This window comes from Mobula hypostoma, chromosome 7, assembly GCF_963921235.1.
Source record: "Mobula hypostoma chromosome 7, sMobHyp1.1, whole genome shotgun sequence".
Taxonomy (NCBI): domain Eukaryota; kingdom Metazoa; phylum Chordata; class Chondrichthyes; order Myliobatiformes; family Myliobatidae; genus Mobula; species Mobula hypostoma.
Genome location: NC_086103.1, coordinates 96552405 through 96576320, shown reverse-complemented (window position 1 = coordinate 96576320; position 23916 = coordinate 96552405). Strand labels below are relative to the sequence as shown.

Sequence of the window (23916 nt, the reverse complement as noted above, 5' to 3'; positions counted from 1 at the left end):
GAGCCTCTTCCTAAACATATCTGTGTTGTTAATGAGAGTGGATACACTGTCGATATCTGTTTGGAATTGTAGGGAACCCCAAGCAGTACAGCAAATCTCAGTATCCAAGACCTCATGCATACGTTACTGAAATCAATGCAAAATAAGCATTGTCTGTGAACACAGTGTGATGTTTTCTGTGCATTACCTCACATTTTTCTGGATTATGTTCCATCTACTACCACACTGCCCAACTTTCTAGATGATGTCCTACTCTTTCCTTCAACAAGCTTCTTTGAGATCTAGAACTTCCAATTTTCATGTAGAATATGGAGAGGAATATTGCTCACCACATAGCAGTCCTGTGTTCCCAGCTAAAGAATCTATCCTAGTTGTCTCCATTACTCAGAGGGAATACTTGACAACTGAAGAACAGCGTTGATGGGTCATCAGACCAAAGGTTTATTTATTATCAAATTATACAACTCTTAAGTTCTTCTTCTCCAAATATCCATGAAACCTAGAAAGAAAAGAAAAGCAGTACAATTATTAGACATGTCAAACCAACCATACTACCAGCTTTTGAGGAGTTGCAACATGAAAAATTGTGTATGTCATTGGGCTATTTAGAAATATCGATTTACATTTACATACTTTCTATGTTGTCTTACAACCAGCAAATTCTGATAAAGATATAATTATTGATGGCTTTTATGTTACTTAACTACTGTTTTAAGATGGTTGGCTTTTGTGGTGATATCAAATTTTCAATATCAAAATAGATTGTTTCTGGAATAAATTTGGAATGCCCTGCAGAATTTTTTGCAGCTAAAAGAAGCTGGAGTCTTGGGACTACATCTGCATGGAAGTAACATTCTCAAGGTAGTGTTGGTCATGGACTTGTCTGACATTGTCCGAACTTAAAATAGAGCCTGCAAAGCAAAGTTAAACTCTGTGATTTCCTAAAGAGTCTATCCTGTGAGTACTTGTCTGAGAAATGTAGATTAATGAAGTCTTCCATAACTTTGTTTCTAATTCTAGGTGAACCTGGTTCCTCCTGCCCCCAATGATGACTTGTCCACCTTGAGTGAGCTGACAGACAGAAGTCTTCTCTATGAAATTCAGAAGCGGTTCAGCAATAATCAAATATATGTAAGTTAAAACATGGTGTTTTAAGGAATTTGCAGATGGCTTCCACAAATACAAAGGATTCCTAAGTGCTTCATACCAGTGACATACTTTGAAGCTTTGTCACTGTTGTAATATTGCAGCTAGTTTGACTGAACTGCCTGCCTAAGAGAAGAAATTGCTTTGGGCATACTGACTCACGGGTTTATTGTTTCACTGATACTCATCTTTTAAAAGAACATCTAGGGACTGACAACTGGTTATTTCACTCCCTCTAAGCTTTGAAACCTGAGGGGTATATGCAAAGAAGTACATTAGATTAAATGGAAAACATTTAATTTGATTAAGAATCAGTGTAATATCTTGATACCAATAGGACTAAATTAGGACTTGAATTTTTCAGTTATTGATTTTGGATTCAGTTCAGTTTATTGGTCAAATTCTGGTAAATTTTGGTTATTAAAAATCAGACATTAAAATCCATCAAATGTTATCCTTTGCAAGTGCAATTAAATTATTAACAACATGCTGGTGTTCAAAATAATATTGTTAAATAGATTAATTAAGTTTGTTGCTTATGCTCCAGAACTTCCTCTTTTTAAAATGCTCATTTAAGGTATATATTCAATGAATTGTATATAAAATTTGTACATTTGATTATAAGTGTATAAAAGGAGTCAAAATATAGAATATAGAACATAGAACATTGAACAGTACTGCACAATACAGGCCCTTTGGCCCACAATGTTGTGCCGACCCTTAAACCCTGCCTCCCATATAACCCCCCACCATAAGTTCCTCCATATACCTGTCCAGTAGTCTCTTAAACTTCACTAGTGTATTTGCCTCCACCACCGACTCAGGCAGTGCATTCCATGCACCAACCACTCTCTGAGTGAAAAAACCTTCCTCTAATAAATGTTTAAATTTAAGATTATGATTCAAGATTTAAAAACAGCAATACATGGAGGATTAGTGTAAGTGGATGTAAGTGCTTAGCACAGACTCGGTCAGTCAAAGGGCTTGTTTCCATGCTGTGTCTCTCTATGACTTGTAAGTCCATAGTATGAAGCTGAGAGAAGGAATGTTTCACATTTGCACTTGTTGCAATCATTACTAGTAACATCAAGAACTGCCCAGTTCTGGCTGTTGTATTTGTTGCCCGGTGTTGTAAACCCAAGATTTGTTAAAATAGAACTTGCATCTGCAAACAGAGTCTGCAACACCCCTTGGTCTTCTTCCTGCACAAAATATCACATTCTGGAAAGTTCAGATAGTAGGTCAGTAATTTGTACTTTAACTTACAGTGAAGCTTTGCCCTAAAATGCAGTGCCTCATCTGTACCCCATTATTGTTCTGCTAATCCTTTCATATCACAAGATGATAAAATGAAAAATGTTATTGTCTTCAGAAGCGATTATGTTGTTCAGTCTAAAAGGATTTTGCTCCAGAGGATGCGTTGCCCAGAAGGGATTTTGTGAATGCTCTCCAATATTCTGCAGGTAGCTACCAGAAAGAGGAAAATCACAATGAAATATTGTGACTGTCAGGATGACATTTTCTAGCAGACTGCAAAGTAAACTTACTTCAGTCTACTTATAAACTTGAATAAGTCAGAAGCTTCAATAAGTTCCATTACATTCCATTAAGTTCCATTACTTTCTCTTACTTACCGCCCCCTCGTACCCCATCCATTATTTATTTATATACATACATTCTTTCTCTCTCTCTCCTTTTTCTCCCTCTGTCCCTCTCACTATACCCCTTGCCCATTCTCTGGGTTCACCCCCCCCGCCTTTTCCTTCTCCCTGGGCCTCCTCTCCCATGATCCTCTCATATCCCTTTTGCCAATCACGGGTCCAGCTCTTGGCTCCATCCCTCCCCCTCCTGTCTTCTCCTATCATTTTGGATCTCCCCCTCCCCCTCCCCCTCCCACTTTCGAATCTCTTACTAACTCTTCCTTCAGTTAGTCCTGACGAAGGGTCTCGGCCTCAAACATTGACTGTACCTCTTCCTAGAGATGCTGCCTGGCCTGCTGCATTCACCAGCAACTTTGATGTGTGTTGCTTGAACTTCCAGCATCTGCAGAATTCCTCGTGTTAACATAACAAAGAAGCCATTTTAAATTTAACATGACAAAGAAGAAACCCCGTAAATACCTATAAGGAGAAAGTCCTTCAACCTTATTGGTGCTATTAGCTCTTGTTCTATATTTTTCCATGATGAAACTTTATCCTCCTCCATCCAATAGCTAAGACTTTTTAATACAAATGCCCAGTGATACAATTTAAAATTTGGACATGCCGCTCCCCCATCCGGCTTTTTGAATTGTAGAGCTGACCACTTTATATTGGTTTGTTTACCGTTCCAAACATAGCATCGTAGTAAGGAGTCCAGTTTTTGTCAATATCCTGCTGGAGGCACAAGTGGGATCATTGAGCTGATAAAATTAATGTGGGGTAAGATGTTCATTTTAGTGACTGATATACGGGCAGGGACTGATGCTGGCAGATGTCTCCATCTATTAATATCCTCTATTTTTTTCAAAATTAAAGAGTGATTTGTTTTAGCCACAGATGATAGGGAAGTATTAACTTTAATATCTAAGTAGAGGACGTCATTTGTAACCTTAATCTGGGGAGGGAGAAACACCTTACTTTTATCCGTATTAATCAGCATCAGTGCTGATTTTGACAAATTAACTTTGTATCCTGAAAGAAATCCAAATTGCTCCAGTGTTTTTAAAATAGAGGGGAGAGTTTGTTGAACATTTGCCATATAAACTAGTGAGTTATCTGCGTAAAGTGATATTGAATGTGAAGTTGTACCTATTGTAATAGGGGAGATCTGAGGAGAGTTTCTAATTAAATGTGCAAGCGGTTCAAAGGGTCCTCTTGTCGTCTGCCCCATCTTATGTCAAATAACTCTGAGAAACCTCCTCCCACACATACCCGGGCTGAAGGATTAGCATACAGTGTTTGAATCGTATTGATAAATTTATCGCCGAACTTAAATTCTTTTAGGACTCTCCAACGATATGGCCATTCAAGACGATCGAACACTTTTTCAGCATCTAGAAATAGCAGGCCACAGGCAGGCGGGATTTTATGTGTTGCACTCAGTACATGTAAGAGCGAGCGAATATTATCAGATGCGAGATGCCCCTTGATAAAGCCCATTTGATCTGGGCTAATTATTTTCCCAACTACTGTCTCGAGTCTACTGGCTAAGACTTCTGAAAATATCTTGAGGTTGGCATTTATCAAGGAGATTGGACCGTAACTGGCACACTCCAAGGCGTCCTTACCGGGCTTAGGTATAACTGTGTTCAGGAGGGCTGTATTTAGATCTCTATGGAAAGCACCATTTCCAAAAGCATAATTTAATGTTTCTAACCATACTGGTCCAAGAATATCCCAAAGTACTAGGTAAGGTTCCACAGGTATGCCATCTATACCTGGCGTATGGCCCTTATTTGTAGCTCTGACTGCTTTAAAGTAGCTCATCCAGTGTAATAGGAGAGTCTAGAATTTTGGTGTCTTCTAATGACAATGTAGGGAGGTCTAATCCACTAAAAAAATCTGAGAAGTCATTCTCAGAAGGAACTGAGCCACTTGTATACAGTTCTTTAAAGTAATTCTTGAATGTCTCGTTTATTTCCTCTGTTGAAGATACTACTCCACGTTTAGCACATCTAGTCGCTGGAAGGATATCATTTCTGAGGGTTCAGAAATTATTTATAAGAAGGAAATACTACAGTTATAAAGACTGTGTACGGGGTCTTTCTTTTTTTGTATGTTAAATTTAAAATGGCTTCTTTGTTATGTTATACTGGGGAATGCTTCTTTGTTATGTTAAATGCTGAGTAAGTCTCTAGCTAGACAGCTGCTTGGGTTAATACAGACAGCAGGGTGCTATTAGCCAATGGGTGGTCATGTATCATTTTCTTTTCGGATGATAATGCTGTATCATATGACTGGGGATGGGGTTTTTGGCGGGGAGTCGGAGGAGAGACGGGGAGGACGGTGGACGGGGTTTTGGCAGGAAGTCGGAGGAGAGACGGGGAGGACGGTGGATGTGCGGAGAGGCTCCGGTCGATCACTTCGGGTGGTCCCGAGCCGTGAGTCGACAGGATTCAGGTGGTCGTCAGGAATCGATTGAGCTCTAACGATTGAGCACGAAGGACTTGGACTTTGATAAGTCTTGGCACCTTTTTTTTCATTACTTCCTTTTCTGTATCGAATTTATATTAATGTCATAGAATTAGTAATATCTATAAAATGTACTTGGTAAAACGTACTGGGTGTGCTGGCTGATGATTGATGTTTGGGATTGATTCGGACGGCAGCCGACTCCGTGGGAAGCGTTGAGGCAGGTGCTGGGTGGGATTTCCCCTAGACATATATGAGCCAATATAACTGAGCGTTACAACTATTTTCCCTAGAGAAGAGAAATGAGGGGGAATCAATAAGGTATATATAATGGTGAGAAGTCTGGATAGAGTGGATTATGGAAGGTTTCGCTTGCTGAATGTCAGAGGTCATGTATAAACTAAAGGGGAAGTGAATTAATAATAGCCTGCACTGCCTGTGATTGTCACCCTCAAAAGGAAATTGGAAGTGAATATTCAACCGATTATGTAGGAAAAGTTCTTTCATAATATTGGCCCAAAAATTACTATCAATATACACTCAGTGACCACTTTATAAGGCACACCTGTACACCTGCTCATTAGTGAAAATATCTAATCAGACAATCATGTGGCAGTAAGCATGCAGACATTGTCAAGAGGTTCGGACCAAACATTAGAATGGGGAAGAAATTTGATCTCAATGACTTCGAAAATGGAAATGTTGTTGCCGTACAGCCTGGATTGAGTACCTCACAAGCTACTGATCTCCTGAGATCTTCAGGCAAAACAGTCTCTAGAGTTCATAGAGAATAAAGCAAACAACAAAAAAAAAAATCCAGTGAGTGTCTGTTCCGTGGGTGAAAATGCCTTGTTAATGAGAGAAGTCTGAGGAAAATAGCCAGTCTAGTTCAAGCTGACAGGAAGGCAACTATAACCCAAATAATCATGTGTGCTACAACAGTGATGTGCAGAAGAGCAGATCTGAACACACATGTCAAATCTTGAAATGGATGGGCTACAGCGCAGATAAGCACAAATATACACTCACTGGCCACTGCATTGGGTATCTTCTGTAATGTTAAGTCAAGGTTTTGTAGCTGCTAAGTACAACTATTTCACCTGTCCTAAGAACTTCAGGTGAGGACAGATGTAATTTTCAATGTGAAAAGTTGCTGTTGCCCAGTCATTGATCCTATAAAAGGTTCGTGTGAATAGGATTGTGCTCTCTGATTTTCAAATCCAATATACTTAATTATTTGAAGTCCATGAGCCTGGCAAAAGAGTAAAGCAACTTGCCATAGGAAGTTAAGTCATTTTAAGCCAAAGTATTCTTTTATCAAAGAGGATGGCATTAATGGCGAAATCAAAGGCCATACAACATAGAAGACTACAGCACAGGGCATGTCCTTTGGCCCACAATGTTGAACCAAGTGACACTAGAAATTAGCTATTACAAATGTTACATCTCTTTCCTCATACATTAAATTGTCATATGGGATGATAATTTTTCTTAACATTTAAGTTATAACTTTTCATTTACTGTCATAATTCATCATTAGGGTCATTAGAAAATAAGAAGAAAAATAACCATGCAGACTCCTGAGCCTGTTCCACCATTCAATAAATTATTGCTGAACTAATTTATTTCTATTGTCTTGTCCTGTCCCCATCTCCGCTGATTAATTTAATACCTAAAAAATATCAACCATGAGTCTATTCGCTGACTGATCATCCAAGACTTCTGACAAAGAAAAGTTTAAAGATTTCCAATCCTCCAAGTGAAGATATTTCTCCTCGCATTAGCATAAATGACTGCACCTTTAACAAGAGGCAATAGCCCCAAGTTCTAGACTCTCCAGCCTTTCAACATCTATCTTTAAAGAAAAGTACACAAGAAGTTTTAATTTCAATGAAATCATCTTCCATTTTTCTAAACTAGTGAGGATTTGGCCGTGTCCTGCTCAGCCTGTCATGATCAGATTTTTTATATTCTTTCTTTCACACCCATAGGTGCAATTCTAATCTTCTTTTAGTAAGAATATCAAAGTGACACATGGTACATCAGATGCAATGTCCCCAAATCCCCCTATAACTGCTGGAGAATTTCTTTTGATGGATTTTCCTGTTTTCTTGCAACTACGTCCAATGTAACCTTTTGCCTTCCCCATTGCTGCCAAAGCTGAATATTAACTTAATGAACAATGATGCAATAATCCCATTTCACTTCCAACAATTACTTTTATCTCATTAAAAAAATTCCATTTATTTGGATAAAATGGACAGTTTTACATTATCCAACATTACACTCTTTACATCTTCTTACCAATTTCCCCGGGGATCAATAAAGTATGACTATGACTATGACTTAACTGGTGATGATTTTTTAACAACCTAGTGTGACATAAAATTAAAGAATGCTGGAAATGCGTAGCAGCTAAGGCCATGTCTGTGTCATAAAATTAAACCCGTTCCATCCCATCATTCTACCATTTTGCCAATGCCTTGTTACATTTCATCACTTTCCTTTTGGCTAATGTTAGTTTAGTTTTATTCTTATGTCTGCCTTCATTAGTATGGGTTAAATCATGGATATTTCCTCCCAGTTCACAAGGACCATTCTAGAAAAGAAAATTTTAGAACACTGAGGCTAATGCTCCCTTTATCTTTACAGTCAACTTATTTAAAACTCTCAGATGAGGCTGCAGGTTCAATATATTTAACTGGCATGAATTTCTTCATAGTTTTGTTACTCTAGACTTGATTATTCACTTCATTGTCTCTGAAAGGTTCCAAATTGAATTTCACTTTATTGAAGTGCTCACACAAGTTTCAATAATCTAGTTATCTCCTGTTCATTGATATCCTGTCTACTCTCTTCATATTTTAAGGCCATTCAGTCTGTAATTTTATACTCTTGACAACATGGACCTATTGTGGTGAAGGGCAAATTGTAGCAGGTCCAGGTCTAGGAGCTGATTCTATCCATGACTGACTTCTCAAAGCACTACATCACAGTAGAAGTGAGGGCCACCGGGGGATTGTCATTGAAGCTCTTCAAAAAACATTACTTATCAAATTATGCATTCATTATACAGCCTTGGGGTTCATCTCCTAACAGGCAGTCACAAAACAATAGAACCCATTAAAAGAAGACCGTCAAACACCCAATGTGCAGAAAATCCAAAACAACAAATTGTGCAAACTATAAAAGTGAGCAAATAGCATTCGGAACTGAAATTTATGAGAGCAGGTCTACAGTCACAAAGCCAATCATCACAGCAGCCAATCCAAGAGCCTGTTAGTTGTATGCCACGGCCTCAGTTCAGCACAAAGATAAGCAAACCTTACTCAGTAGTGAGCTGAACACTGGCCCATCCCTCACCTCCGGCCTTAACAGCTCTAAATTCCCACATAAGTCAACTCCTGTCAAGGGCAAGTTCATCTTGGCACTGGTAAAAACGAGGGAAATGGGATTTCTGTTACACATTCCAGCCATTTTGGGTTGCCGTGTAGACCTGACACAGTGTGCGATTTTTTCTGGTTTCCCTTTGAATTATCTGTGCCGTAATAGGGTGACTTTTGATTTGCATTGGGGAGAACATGTCAAAAGGAGTGTATTTTTCTGGTACTACCTTTACAAGAGTGAATGGGAAAATTCATCATCATTTCAAATATTAGTCAGCCTCTTGAATTCAGTCTTGTAACTGTGACCTCCAAGGAACCGACCCCATCTCTGCATTTGTGCTGCTGCTGTCAGTGGAACACCCTTCTGTGGATTGAAATTGGACACCAGTAGTTGATGATCAGTAATGAGGGTAAACTCTTGCCCATGAAACATTTTACATCCCAAACCAGACTCAAGGCCTCTCTGTCAATTTGTGAGTGATTTTTCTCTGCCGAAGTAAGGAAACGAGTTGCAAAGGCTATTATCTTCACTCATAACATGCAACATGACTGTACCTACACCATAATGCAAGGTATCGCAGGCCAGCTTCACTGGAGAATGTGGATTATAATATGTGAGTACAGCGTCTGACATCACCATTTCCTTTACCTTCTTGAAAGCCAACTCACACTGCTTTGTCCATTGCCATTTCTTTCCGATCTGCAGTAATGAGTTCAAGGCGCAGAGCACAGTAGCCATATACTTGTTATAATAGTTAACAAATCATAAAAAGGACCACAACTGTGACATGTCCTTTGGCCTTAGGATAACCACCACTGGTTAAATTTTCTCAACACAAGGATTTGTGCAATCCTTGTGTATCAATCGTGTGATCACAGTAAGTGTTACTTGGCTTAAAGAACTCACACAGGTTGCATTGCGTTCTGAGCCCATTACCTTTTAACCTTTTTAACACTGTTTTGATGTTTTGGAGATGTTTCTTGTCATCCTCACCGGTAACAATGATGTGATCCAGGCAACACTGAGCCCCTGGGCAGCCTGGCAGCTCCTGGTCCACAGCTTTCTGCCAGAGTGCAGGTGTAGCTGCCACTCCAAAAATAAGCCTGTTGCAGTGATAATGCCCTTTGTGTGTGTTTATAGTGAGAAACACTTTCAACTCTTCTTCCATCTCCATCTGCAAGTAGACCTCCACTAAATCCACTTTTCTGAAGTGTTTTCTTCCAGAAAGGTTTGCAGAGATATCCCCTATCCTGGGCAGAGGGTATTCCTACTTTCCACTTTCAGTACTGGGTTGATGGTAACTTTAATATCACAACAGATCATGACAGACCCCTTCTTCTTGGCTACTGGGACCACTGATGTTGCCCGTGAGCTCCACTCAAACTTGGGAAGGATTCCTTCAGCCTCCATACAATCAAGCTCACTGGCTAGTTTACCACAGATGGTATAAGGAACCGAATGGGGTTTGCAAAACTTGGGTGTGACATTTTCATCTAACAGCATTTTATACTTGATATGATTGATTTTTTCAATGCTATCCTTGAACACTGTTGTAGTATCATCTAGTATCTTCCTAAATGTTTTCATACGGCTTCATTGCAGGGGATGTGACATGTAAATCATTGAAGAATCTCCAGGCAAGTTGTATTGCCTCAGCCAATCACACCCCAACAATGCTGGTCCTCCTGCTTTTACCACATACGACCTCAATGTGGCTTGTTGGTATTGCACTGTTACTGATGTCATTTCCACAGGAGTCACCTTTTCTCATTTTAAGTTCTTAATTGGATATCTGCTGGCTTCAGTTTGGTATCTTTGAAATGCCATTCAAAGTCATTTGGGGAATGACTGAAAGTGCTAAGCCAGTGTCCATTTCCATTCTAATTAATTTGCTGTTCATGTCTGGTGTAAACAATATTGCTTGTCTGTTGTTAATCTTCACACTGTAAATCTCAAGACCACACAATCCTGTGTCCTTATCATTATCAGATTCTTCGTCTACAGCATGCAAATTAATGTTTGTTTTGAAAGTACAACTCAATTTTTAGCATTTTCTCTTCCTTGTGCAGACCATTTATTTCTGTCTGCCCAACGTACTCCTTGTATGTGTCTTACTTTGTTGTATTTTTTGCACGTATCACCTTTAAATCTACATTTATTTGCTGTATATGAGCACCTGCCACAATGGTCACACTATGTCAGGCTAGTTTCTGTTTAGATGTTGTAATTTTATGCATGCTCACTTTCATTCCTGACTCCAACTCAGTTGCATCTTTCTGCGATTTCCATTTAAACAGCAATTTCCACTGCTCATTTAAATGTAAGCTGTGCTTCAATTAGGAGCTATTTTTGAAAGCTTTATCTTAAGATTCTACAAACCAAACAATCTCTCAGCGTATCATTACGTCCATCACTGAACTGACAATGCTCAGACAATCAGCAATGTATACTGAAATGGACCATCCATTTTAATACTGCTTATCAAATCTAAAGTGTTCTGCAATCGACAATGGCTTTGGTCCTAAATGTTCCTGCATCACTTTTACAATAGCAGCAAATCTCATTTCTGATGGCTTGTTTGCAGCAGTCAAACTTCATAGCAAACTGCATGACTTTAAACCCAATACACTCAGCAAAATTGCCACTCGTTTCACATTGGTTATTTCATTTGCTTCAAAATATTGCTCCAGTAGCTCAGCATACATGAGCAAGTTACCCACTGTGTAATCAAACGTGTCAATCTTTTTGATGTAACCAGCCAATCCTGATTTTTTTTAATGATTTATATCAACTGGTACACTCACTCTTAATGAACCCTGAATTCTTCTTCTATTTTTTTTACTTTAATAAAAGAACTCGACCATGTCTTCCTTTCCAAAGACCAACTCTCCACGTGCTGGGCTGTGCTAAACTGATTTACTTCAAATATTTCACTACGCTCAAATGATTGGAAGCCATTTCAGGTTCATTTTAAAAATATCTAATCATCAATGTTATGTTTTGTAACTTTAAAACATTAAATTAATTCAAAGAAAACATGGGAGTCCAAAAAAATACTGATGTCATTTGATGTACATACATATCACATGGTAGCATGTCATATGAAATTAACATATTTACACATATAACCCAAAATAAATTATTTAAATGAACAAGAATGCTTAATCTAACAATAATTAGCTTGTTCTGGTCTGACCACACAGATGCAATGACAAAGAAGTCTCACCAGCATCTCTAGAGACTAAAGAAATTCTGTATGTCCCCTTTAATTTTGCATGTCCTCACCAATTTTTATTGAGGCACAATAGAAAGCACCTTATCTAAATGCATCAAGGCATGGTATGGCAATTGCTCTATCTGTGGCAACAAGAAACTGCAGAGACTGTGAACATAGAATAGTACAGCACAGTACAGACCTTTCGGCCCACAATGTTGTGCTGACCCTCAAACCCTGCCTCCCATATACCCTCCAACTTAAATTCCTCCATATACCTGTCTAGCAGTCTTAAACTTCACGAGTGTATCTGCCTCCACCACTGACTCAGGCAGTGCATTCCACACACCAACCTCTCTCTGAGTAAAAAACATTCCTCTAACATCCCCCTTGAACTTCCCACCCCTTACCTTAAAGCCATGTCCTCTTGTATTGAGCAGTGATGCCCTGGGGAAGAGGTGCTGGCTATTCACTCGATCTATTCCTCTTATAATCTTGGACACCTCTACATTGTCTCCTCTCATCCTCCTTCTCTCCAAAGAGTAAAGCCCTAGCTCCCTTAATCTCTGATCATAATGCATACTCTCTAAACCAGGCAGCATCCTCTGTACCCTTTCCAATGCTTCTTCATCGTTCCTATAGTGAGGCGACCAGAACTGGACACAATACTCCAAGTGTGGCCCAACCAGAGTTTTATACAGCTGCATCATTACCCCACGACTCTTAAACTCTTTCCCTCAACTTATGAAAGCTAACACCCCATAAGCTTTCTTAACTACCCTATCTACCTGTGAGGCAACTTTCAGGGATCTGTGGACAGGTACCCCCAGATCCCTCTGTTCCTCCACACTACCAAGTATCCTGCCATTTACTTTGTACTCTGCCTTAGAGTTTGTCCTTCTAAGGTATACTACCTCACACTTCTCCCAGTTGAACTCCATCTGCCACTTCTTAGCCCACTTCTGCATCCTATCAATGTCTCTCTGGACACAGCTTCTCTCCTTTTACACTACGTACATTTCCCGAGGTCTCAGTAAATCAGTCAACATAATCAAAGACCCCACCTACGCTGAATATTTTCTCATCTTCCCCTCCCATCAGGCAGAAGGTCCAAAAGCCTGAAAACCAGGCTCAAGACAGTTTCTATTCTGCTGTTATAAAATGATTGAATGGTTATATTAATGTGATTAAATAGATTTCTGACTTCACAATCTTCCTTGTAACAATCTATCTGCTGTCTATCTGCACTGCGCTTTCTGGATTACTGTAATGGCAAGACAAATTTCAGGATTGTATACTGCATACATACTTTGACAATAAATGTACTGTGAATCTTTGAATGTTTTGAGAATGAATGTATTACGTATTTACTTTGCTTCCTGTGACTACGCATAGATTTAGCTTGTATTTCAAATTTTTATATGCAAGCTTCTGGACACTAATGAAAATGGGTAAAAATAACTTTATTTTGGTATTGGAACTATTCTTGGTAACATAGAAAATTCTATTAATCACATTCTGCTGGTCGTGTTTCCTTGTTTATTGCATACACCTATGCCTGAATACTCAATTTCATTGATTTATATTAAAATGAAGTCCAATGAGTTCATCATCCACGTAATGGACTCTAACTTAAAGCTGTGAATAAGAGCATTGCTGAAAATTCAGAATAAGAATCAGGTTTAATATCATTGGTGCATGTTGTGAAATCTGTTAACTTAGTAGTAACAACGCAATACATATTATATAGAAAAGAATGAAATACAGTAAGTATATTGAAAGGTTAAATTAAAACTAGTGCAAAAACAGAAATAAAAAAGGGAGGTAGTGTTCATGGATTCAATGTCCATGTAGGAATTGGATGGCAGAGGGGAAGAATCTGTTCCTCAGTCACTGAGTGTATGCCTTTGGCTTCTGTACTTCCTTCTGATGGTAACAATAAGAAAGCATATCCTGGGTGATGGGGGTCCTTTCTGAGGCACTTGTCCTTGAAGATGTCTTGGACAATGTGGAAGCTAGTAACCATGATGGAACTGACTAATTTTACAACTTTCTGTAGCTTTTTTCTATACTGTGCAGTAGCCTGACCCTCCAAACCAGACGGTGATGTAGCCTGTCAGAATGCTCTTCACAGTACATCTATAGAAGTTTTCAAGTGTTTTAGGTGACAAACCAAATCTCCTCAAATCCCTAATGAAATATAGCTGCTGTCTTGCATCCTTTGTATCTGCATTGATATGTTGGGACCAGGTTAGATCCTCAGAGATATTGACACCCAGGAACTTGAAATTACTCACTCTCCCCACTTCCAATCCCTCTATGAGGATTGGTTCATGTTTCCTTGTCTTACTTGTTCTGAAGTCCACAATCAGCTCTTCAGTCTTACTGACATTGAATGCAAGGTTGTGGCTGCGACACCACTCCACTAGCTGGATATCTCGCTCCTTTACGCCCTCTTTCCTCCATCTGAGATTCTGCCAACAATAGTTGTATAATCAGCAAACTTATAGATGGTATTTGAGCTATACCTAGTCACATAATCATGGGTATAGAGAGAGTAGAGCAGTGGGCTAAGCACACATCTCTGAGGTGTGCCAGTGTTGATTGTCAGCGAGGAGGAGATGTCTACACAGATTGTGGTCTTCCAGTTAGTCATGGATCCAATTGCAGTGAACGGTACAGAGGCCCAGGTTCTGCAGCTTTTGATCAGGACTGTAGGGATGATGGTGTTAAAATCTGAGCTACAGTCAATGCACAGGATCCTGACATAGGTGTATATATTGTCCAAATTATCTAAGACCATGTGAAGAGCCATTGAGATTGTATCTGCTGTAGACCTATTGTGAGGCAGGAGTTGATTCTACCCATGACCAACCTCTCAAGCATTTCATCACAGTGGATTTAAGTACTAAACTCTGACCTATAGACAATGAACAGGATCCTGACATAGGTGTTTGTATTGTCCTGACGAAGGGTCTCGACCTGAAACGTCAACTGCACCTCTTCCTAGAGATGCTGCCTGGCCTGCTGTGTTCACCAGCAACTTTTATGTGTGTTGATATAAGAAGCAGTTCCAGCACCGACCCCTGCAGAACACCACAAGTCACTGGCAGTCAACCAGAAAAGGATCTTTTTATTCTCACTATTAATCAGCCAATGCTCTAACTATGCCAGGAACTTGTCCTGTGTCAGCAAGTACTCCATAACCTCATCCTTATCAATTGACTCCAACGTATTCTACTCACTCTCAGTCAGGGCTCACGCACTATTGCCGAATATTCCGTAGAGTTCTGGACAAAGGTCAGGATAACTGGTCTATAATTTCCTTTCTGCTGCATTCCTCCTTTCTTAAAGAGTGGTGTGACATTTGCAATTTTCCAGTCCTCTGGCACCATACCAGAGTCCAATAATTTTTGAAAGATCTCTGTTACATCCTCCACAATCTCTACCACTACCTCCTTCAGAACCCTAGAGTGCAGTTCGTCTGGTCTGGGTGACTTACGTATCCTTAGATCTTTCAGCTTTTTCAGCACCTTCTCCCTTGTAATAGTAACTGCACTCACTTCTCTTCCTTCACGTCCTTCAACATCTGCTAGTGTATTTCACAGTGCAGACTGATGCAAAATTCATATACTTTATCTGCCATCTCCTTGTCCTCTGTTATTATTTCTCTGACCTCATTTTCTAGCAGTCCTATATCTACTCTCGTTTCTCTTTTATTTCAAACATACTTCAAAAAGCTTTTACTATCCACTTTGATATTATTTGCTAGTTTACTTTCATATTTCATCTTTTCCCTCCTAATGATCCTTTTAGGTGCTCTCTGTAGGTTTTTAAAAGCTTTTCAATCCTCTATCTTCCCACAAATTTTTGTTTTGTTGTATGTCCTCTCTTTTGCTTTTACATTAGCTTTCTCTTCCCTTGTCAGCCTTGTTTGTATTATTTTGCCATTTGAGTATTTCTTCATTTTTAGAATACATCTATCCTGCACCTTCCTCATTTTTACCAGAAACTTATGCCATTGTTGCTCTGCTGTCTTCCCTGCCAGCATCTCCTTCCAATTTTCTTTGGCCTCTTCCTCTCTCATATCACCGTAATTTCCCTTACTTTACCGAAGTACCACTGTATCAGACTTTACTTCCTCCCTGTCAAATTTCAGGTTGAACTCAATCATATTGTTATCACTGCCTTCTAAGGGTCCCTTTACCTTAAGCTCCCTAGTCGCCTTTGGTTTATTACATAACACCAGTCCAGTATAGCTGATCGCCTAATAGGCTCAACAACAAACTGCTCTAGAAAGCCATCTCGTAGGCATTCAACAAACTCACTACAGACTTTTTTTTACAGACTTACATTGGACATATTTTGCTGCTGGTAAATCCATATAAGGAACTTGCGATCTATTCCACCATGGTAAGTACCACTTTATTATTGAATTTAAATGAGAGTAACAATTTTTGCACAGTATCTTCACCATTAAATTAGATGTAATTTGGGTCATTCTCTGTAGAATTCAACTAAGTAGAGTCAATATACAGTACGCCTATGTCATTGGTGTGATAATTAATATCAGGAGCCCCATGGTTTTGAGGCGTGAGTGCACGTGCACATTCCTTTATCCAAAATTCTGAAATCCAAAAAGCTCCGAAAACCGAAGTTTTCTCGCCAACAGTTGACGTCACTCAGTGTGACGTGACAACACTAGCAGAGTCTGCCAGACGTCAGTTGTGGCTCAGCACTTGTACTGGTTACACATGCATCTGCTATTTGCTGATATTTTGTGTTCACTGTTGACTTTGCGTTTAATTTCACTGTGAAAATGTCAAAAGGAGCTGCAGGTACCCCTATGGGTAACAATGAGAAAAAGAGAAGGAAGCATCTATCATTATCAATAACACAGAAAGTGGAGTTATTGCAGAAGCTTGATCATGATATGTCTCTTTGGCATCTTACTGAAGAAAATAGTGTTGGAACTACCACTGTATATGATTTAAATAAACAGAAAGACAAGCTACTGAAGTTTTATAGTGACAGTGACAGTGACGTTCTACATTTATTCCAATAAATCATTTACCATGTGCTTGAAGCTGTATATTTTTATGTTTTATTGAATGTTTTCGTTGGAAATAAAAAATTTTCTTGTCATTATTCCCTAAACAATACAGTATAATGACTATTTGCATAGCATTTATATTGTACTAGGTATTATAAGTAATTAGATTATGAGAACAGTCAGTCCTCTTTTATTGTCATTTAGAAATGCATACATGCATTAAGAAATGATACAATGTTCCTCCAGAGTGATATCACAGAAAACAGGACAAACCAAAGACTAACACTGACAGAATCACATAATTATAACAAATAGTTACAGCAGTGTAAAACAATACCATAATTTGATAAAGAACAGACCATGGGAATGGTAAAAAAGTCTCAAGTCCCGATCGACTCCCGAGTCCCCAATAGCAGGCGGCAAAAGGGAGATACTCCCTGCCATAAACCTACAAGGCACCGACAACTGCCGATGCCTTGGAAGCAGCCGACTACAGCTGACACTGAGTCCGTCCATCCGAAAACTTCGAGCCTTCGACCAGCCCCTCCGATACAGCCTCCTGAGCGCCATCCTCTGCTGAGCGCCTTCAACCTAACCCCGGCCACTGAAACAAGCAAAGCTGAGGATTAGGGGCCTTCTGCTCCGGAGATTCCGGTTACCACACAGTAGCAGCGGCAGCGAAGCGGGCATTTCAGAAGCTTTCCAGATGTTCCCCTGTACTCTCACATCTGTCTCCATCAAATCTGGATTGTGCACGGTCCCCTACTTGACAGATTACAGATATCATTCACTGGAGAGGCCGCGCCTGCTGCATCGCGCCGCCATTTTCTCCTCCTCCTCCTCTAGATTAAATAATCTAGAGATGATTTAAAGTATATGGGAGAATGTGTGTAGGTTTGGTGCGCTGCTTGGTCCTAAAGTCCACCATACTGAGACAGGTTAAATAAGGGACTTGAGCATACATGTTTTTGGTATGGGCGGTAGGGGGGGTGTCCGAAATCCTAAAAATTCTGAATTCCAAAATGCAACTGGCCCCAAGGATTTCAGGTAAGAAATTGTGGACCTGTAGTAGATTCAAATGTTCAACCTAACTTCACACTCAGAATTTTTTGTATTAGCGTAAGAAGTCCAAATTTCCTTCCCTAAAAAATTTAGTATTGTCTTATCTCTCGTACATCTTGGATATATGAACATTTAGCAATGTATGAATAACTCTAGATTTGCTAATTATTCCATGGTCAGGATAACTTGTAAAGCCATCTTTCAATGAACTTTAGAAATTTCAAGAGGAAGACACCTTCTGCTGCATTTCTGAATATTTGTTTTATCATCTTTGTTTTATTTGGAGATGCAGCACATAACAGCCCCATCCGGCCCAACAAGCTGTACTGCCCGGCAACCCAACTATTTTAACACTAACCTAATCACAGAGCAATATACAAATACCAATTAACCTGCTAACTATTGGGAGGAATCCAAAGCACCCAGAGGAAACCCAGGTGGTTCGCAAGGGGAATGTATAGACTCCTGTTAGATGGCACCAGAATTGAACTATGAACTCTGGAACACCCTGATCTGTAATAAGACCATAAGACCATTAGACATAGGAGGAGAATTAGGACATTCAGCCAATCGAGTCTGCTCTGCCATTCCATCATGGCTGATCCCAGATCCACTCAACCCCATATACCTGCCATGTTGCCATATCCTTTGACGTCCTGACCGATCAGGAAACGATCAACTTATATCTTAAATCAGGGGTTCCCAACCTTTTTTGCACTGCAGACCGGTTTAATATTGACAATATTCTTGTGGACCGGCCGACCCGGGTGGGGGGTGGGGGGTGGGTAGGGTTGCCAACGGAAGAGAGTAGCAGTCAAATACGTTGTGTTTGACCCGAGAAAGACTACAATGACCATGAAGCCTTGCACGGGCACCTGTGTGCATGCGTGACTTGCGCATGCGTGTGCATGCTGATTTTTTTTCTACAAATCGTTTTTGGCGATTCTGTTCCGGGGGGAGGCGGGTGTTAATCATGACTGGAATATAGGTGATAAGTGGCTAATACACTTAACTTCGTTTCTAAAAGGGTTTATCTAACAAATTTAATATTAAACACACAGCGCATATTTTCCTCACATGAATTTTGTGATAAGTCAATTATCAGGGGAGGACAGGGGAGTTTGAAGTAACTGTCGAAGTAGAAGTGGTCGAGGCAGGTTCGATATTATCATTTAAAGAAAAATTAGATCGGTATATGGGCAGGAAAGGAATGGAGGGTTATGGGCTGAGTGCAGGTCAGTGGGACAAGGTGAGAGCAGTGTTCGGCACGGACTAGAAGGGCCAAGATCACCTGTTTCCGTGCTGTAATTGTTTTATGGTTATATGGTTATATAAGTCACTTATAAGTCAATAGCATCACAACATTTTAAGTAACGTTTGGATATTAAACACACAGCACATATTTTCCCCGTATGAATATATAAAATCATTGCAACACACCAGTATCGCTGAATCAGTGGGAGTGCTGGGCTTGTTTCCCTGCAGCAAGATGGTGCCATCGAAGGGTGAGGGGAGACAGCGATACTCAAAGGCAGTTCCTTGTGTCCAGTCTATTCCGCAATTTAGTTTTCGTTGCATTCATTGCAGAGATACGTTGGAAATGGAAGCAACGTTTTCAGTGCTTTCATGTCTACCTCAGGATATTTAGCCTTGACTTTGATCCAGAATGCTAGCAGAGATGTTATGTCAAACATACTTTTCAGCCCGCCATCATTTGCAAGCTCGAGTTGATCTTCTTCCCGCGCTGACGTGGATGATGTGCGGGTAATGACCTCACATGTGTTCAAGCTCAACAGTGGGCCTGATAGGGAATGAGGGAAGGTGCAGCTGACTCATATCGCCAAATCATACCGTTTCCTCGCGGCCCGGTAGCACATGCTTTGCAGCCCAGTACCAGTCCGCGGCCCGGTGATTGGGGACTGCTGCCTTAAATATATGCATGGACTTGGCCTCCACTGCGGTCTGTGGCAGAGCATTCCACAGATTCACTACTCTCTGGCTAAAAAAAAATTCCTCCTTACTTCTGTTCCAAAGAGTTGCCCCTCAATTCTGAGGATGTGACCTTTAGTTCTGGAAAACCCCACCATAAGAAACATCTTCTCCACATCCACCCTATCTGGTCCTCCCAACATTCGGTAGGTTTCAATGAGATTCCCCCCACATTTTTCTAAATTCCAGTGAGTACAGGCCCCAAGCTGCTCAACGCTCCTCATATGTTAACCCCTTTACTCCCAGAATCAACCTCATGAACCACCTCTGGTCTGTCTTCAATGACAACACATCCTTTCTGAGGTACAGGGCCCAAAACTGTTGACAATACTATAAGAACGGCCTGGCCAGTGTCTTAAAAAGGCTCAGCAGTACCCCTTTGATTTTATATTCTATTCCCCTTGAAATAAATGCCAACATTGCATTTGCCTTCTTTATCATAGACTTAATCTGTAAATTAACCACCTGGGAGTCTTGCACGAGGATTCCTAAGTCCTTCTGGACCTCTGATGTTTGAACTTTTGTCGTGGAAACACTAACTCAGAACAGCAGAGTGACTTTGAGTTTCGTTTTAAGTGTTTATTAACGTAATATCATGGAGAGTCTGCAGCAGTCACCACCTCCACCAAAGCTCTGATTTTTAGGTTATACTGAGCTCATATTTATACAGAAAGACAAACAACTTCACATAACATTGTTTTGCGTCCCACAGTCATTCAAAAGACATATCAATTATCTCTCAGCGTGAGTCTAACATTGTAACCTGTTATCTGGACTCATGCTTTACCTCTGAATGCGAGTCTATCAATTCTCCCTGCTTCCTGTTATCAGGACTCATAATTTACTCCGAGACGCATCCTTCCTCCTGGTTCCAGGGGCCTGGTACCTTGCTTACATAGAAACATAGAAAACCTACAGCACAATACAAGCCCTTCAGCCCACAAAGCTGTGCCGAACATGTCCCTACCTCAGAACTACCTGGGCTTTACCCATAGCCCTCTATTTTTCTAAGCTCCATGTTCCTATCCAGGAATCTCTTAAAACACCCTATCGTTTCCGCCTCCACCACCGCCGCCAGCAGCCCATTCCATGCACTCACTGCTCTCTGTGTAAAAAACCTACCCCTGACATCTCCTCAGTACCTGCTTCCAAGCACCTTAAAACTATACCCTCTCGTGCTAGCCATTTCAGCCATGGGGAAAAGCCTCTGACTATCCACACGATCAATGTCTTTCATTATCTTATACACCTCTATCAGGTCACCTCCCATCCACCGTCGCTCCAAGGAGAAAAGGCCAAGTTCACTCAACCTATTTTCATAAGGCATGCTCCCCAATCCAGGCAACATCCTTGTAAATCTCCTCTGCACCCTTTCTATGGCTTCCACATCCTTCCTGTAGTGAGGCGACCAGAACTGATCACAGTACTCCAAGTGGGGTCTGACCAGGGCCCTATATAGCTGCAACATTACCTCTCGGCTCTTAAACTCAATCCCATGATTGATGAAAACCAATGCATCGTATGCCTTCTTAACCACAGAGTCAACCTGCGTAACAGCTTTGAGTGTCCTATGGACTTGGACGCCAAGAACCCTCTGATCCTGCACATTGCCAAGAGTCTTACCATTAATGCTATATTCTGCCATCATATTTGACCTACTAAAATGAACCACCTCACACATATCTGGGTTGAACTCCATCTGCCACTTCTCAGAGGAGATTTGCATCCTATCAATGTCCCTTTGTAACCTCTGGCAGCCCTCCACACTATCCACAGCACCCCCAACCTTTGTGTCATCAGAAAATGTACTAACCCATCCCTCCACTTCCTCATCCAGGTCATTTATAAAAATCACGAAGAGTAAGGGTCCCAGAACAGATCCCTGAGGCACACCACTGGTCACCGACCTCCATGCAGAATATGACCCATCTACAATCACTCTTTGCCTTCTATGGGCAAGCAAGTTCTGGATCCACAAAGCAATGTCCTCTTGGATCCCACGCATCCTTACTTTCTCAATGAGCCTTGCATGGGGTAGCTTATTAAATGCCTTACTAAAATCCATATACACTACATCTACGGCTCTACCATCATCAATGTGTTTAGTCACATCCGCAAAAAATTCAATCAGGCTCGTAAGGCACAACCTGCCCTTAACAAAGCCATGCTGACTACTCCTAATCATATTATGCCTCTCCAAATGTTCATAAATCCTGCCTCTCAGGATATTCTCCATCAACTTAACAAGCACTGAAATAAGACTCACTGGCCTATAATTTTCTGGGTTATCCCTACTCCCTTTATTGAATAAGGGAACAACATCCACAACCCTCCAATCTTCCGGAACCTCTCCCGTCCTCATTGATTTTGCAAAGATCATTGCCAGATGCTCCCTCGCTTCCCACTATAGTCTGGGGTACATCCCATCTGGTCCCAGTGATTTATCCAGCTTGATGCTTTCCAAAACCTCCAGCACATCCTCTTTCTTAATATCTACATGTTCAAGCTTTTCAGTTCGATGCAAGTCATCCCTACAATCACCAAGATACTTTTCCATAGTGAATACTGAAGCAAAGTATTCATTAAGTACCTCTGCTATTTCCTCCAGTTCCATACACACTTTTCCACTGTCACACTTGATTGGTCCTATTCTCTCACATTTTATCCTCTTGCTCTTCACATACACGTAGAGTTCCTTGGGGTTTTCCTTAATCCTGTCCACCAAGGCCTTCTCATGGCCCCTTCTGTATCTCCTAATTTCATTCTTAAACTCCTTCCTGCTAGTCTTATAACCTTCGAGATTCCTATCATTACTTGGTCTTTTGAACCTTTCGTAATCTCTTCTTTTCATCTTGACCAAATTTACAACAGCCTTTGTGCACCACAGACGTTGTACCCTACCATTCTTTTTCCGTCTCATTGGAATGTACCTACTCAGAACCCCACGCAAATTTCCCCTGAATATTTGCCACATTTCTTCCGTACGTTTCCCCGAGAACATCTGTTTACAATTTATGCTTCCAAGTTCTTGCCTGATAGCCTCATATTTCCCCTTACTCCAATTAAATGTTTCCCTAACTTCTCTGTTCCTATCCCTCTCCAATGCTATGGTAAAGGAGATAGAATTGTGATCACTATTTCCAAAATGCTCTCCCACTGAGAGACCTGACATCTGACCAGTTTCATTTCCCAATACCAGATCAAGTACACTCTCTCCTCTTGTAGGCTTAACTACATATTGTGTCAGGGAATGCCAGTCAGGAAGACACCATTCAATATTTGGGAAATTCAAATCTCCTACCACGACAACCCTGTTATTATTAAACCTTTCCAGAATCTGTCTCCCTATCTGCTCCTCGATGTCCCTGATACTATTGGGTGGTCTATGAAAAACACACAGTGGAGTTATAGACTCCTTCCTAATCCTAACTTTCACCCACAGAGACTCTGTAGACAACCCTCCATGACTTCCTCCTTTTCTGCAGCCGTGACACTATCTCTGATTAACAGTGCCACGTCCCCATCTCTTTTACCTCCCTCTCTATCCTTTCTGAAGCATCTAAAACCCAGCACCTGAAGTAGCCATTCCTGTCCCTGCACCACCCAATTCTATGTAATGGTCACAACATCATAGCTCCAAGTGCTGATCCACGCTCTAAGCTCATCTGCTTTATTCATAATACTCCTCACATGAAGATAAACACATCTCAAACCATCAGTATGAGCGTGTCCCTTCTCTATGACCTGCCTATCCTCCCTTCCACACTGTCTCCAAGCTTTCTCTATTTGTGAGTCAACCTCCCTTCCCTCCATCTGTTCAGATCGGCTTGCACTCCCCAGCAATTCCAGTTTAAACTCTCCCTGTTAGCCTTTGCAAACCTCCCCGCCAGGATATTGGTCCCCCTGGGATTCAAGTGCAACCCATCCTTTTTGTACAGGACACACCTGTCCCA

The 23916-nt window shown here is 40.7% G+C and overlaps 1 protein-coding gene across 5 annotated transcripts in view; it reads left to right on the top strand.

The window, feature by feature from the left end:
- The window catches only part of myo16 (myosin XVI), a 675445-nt gene that overhangs the window by 252271 nt on the left and 399258 nt on the right, over positions 1 to 23916 (top strand). For all 5 annotated transcript variants that reach the window (XM_063053735.1, XM_063053734.1, XM_063053733.1 and 2 more), the window contains 2 exons: positions 1021 to 1131; positions 16207 to 16272. In XM_063053735.1, the coding sequence (XP_062909805.1) occupies positions 1021 to 1131; positions 16207 to 16272 (177 nt within the window). The remainder of the gene's footprint in view (positions 1 to 1020; positions 1132 to 16206; positions 16273 to 23916) is intronic.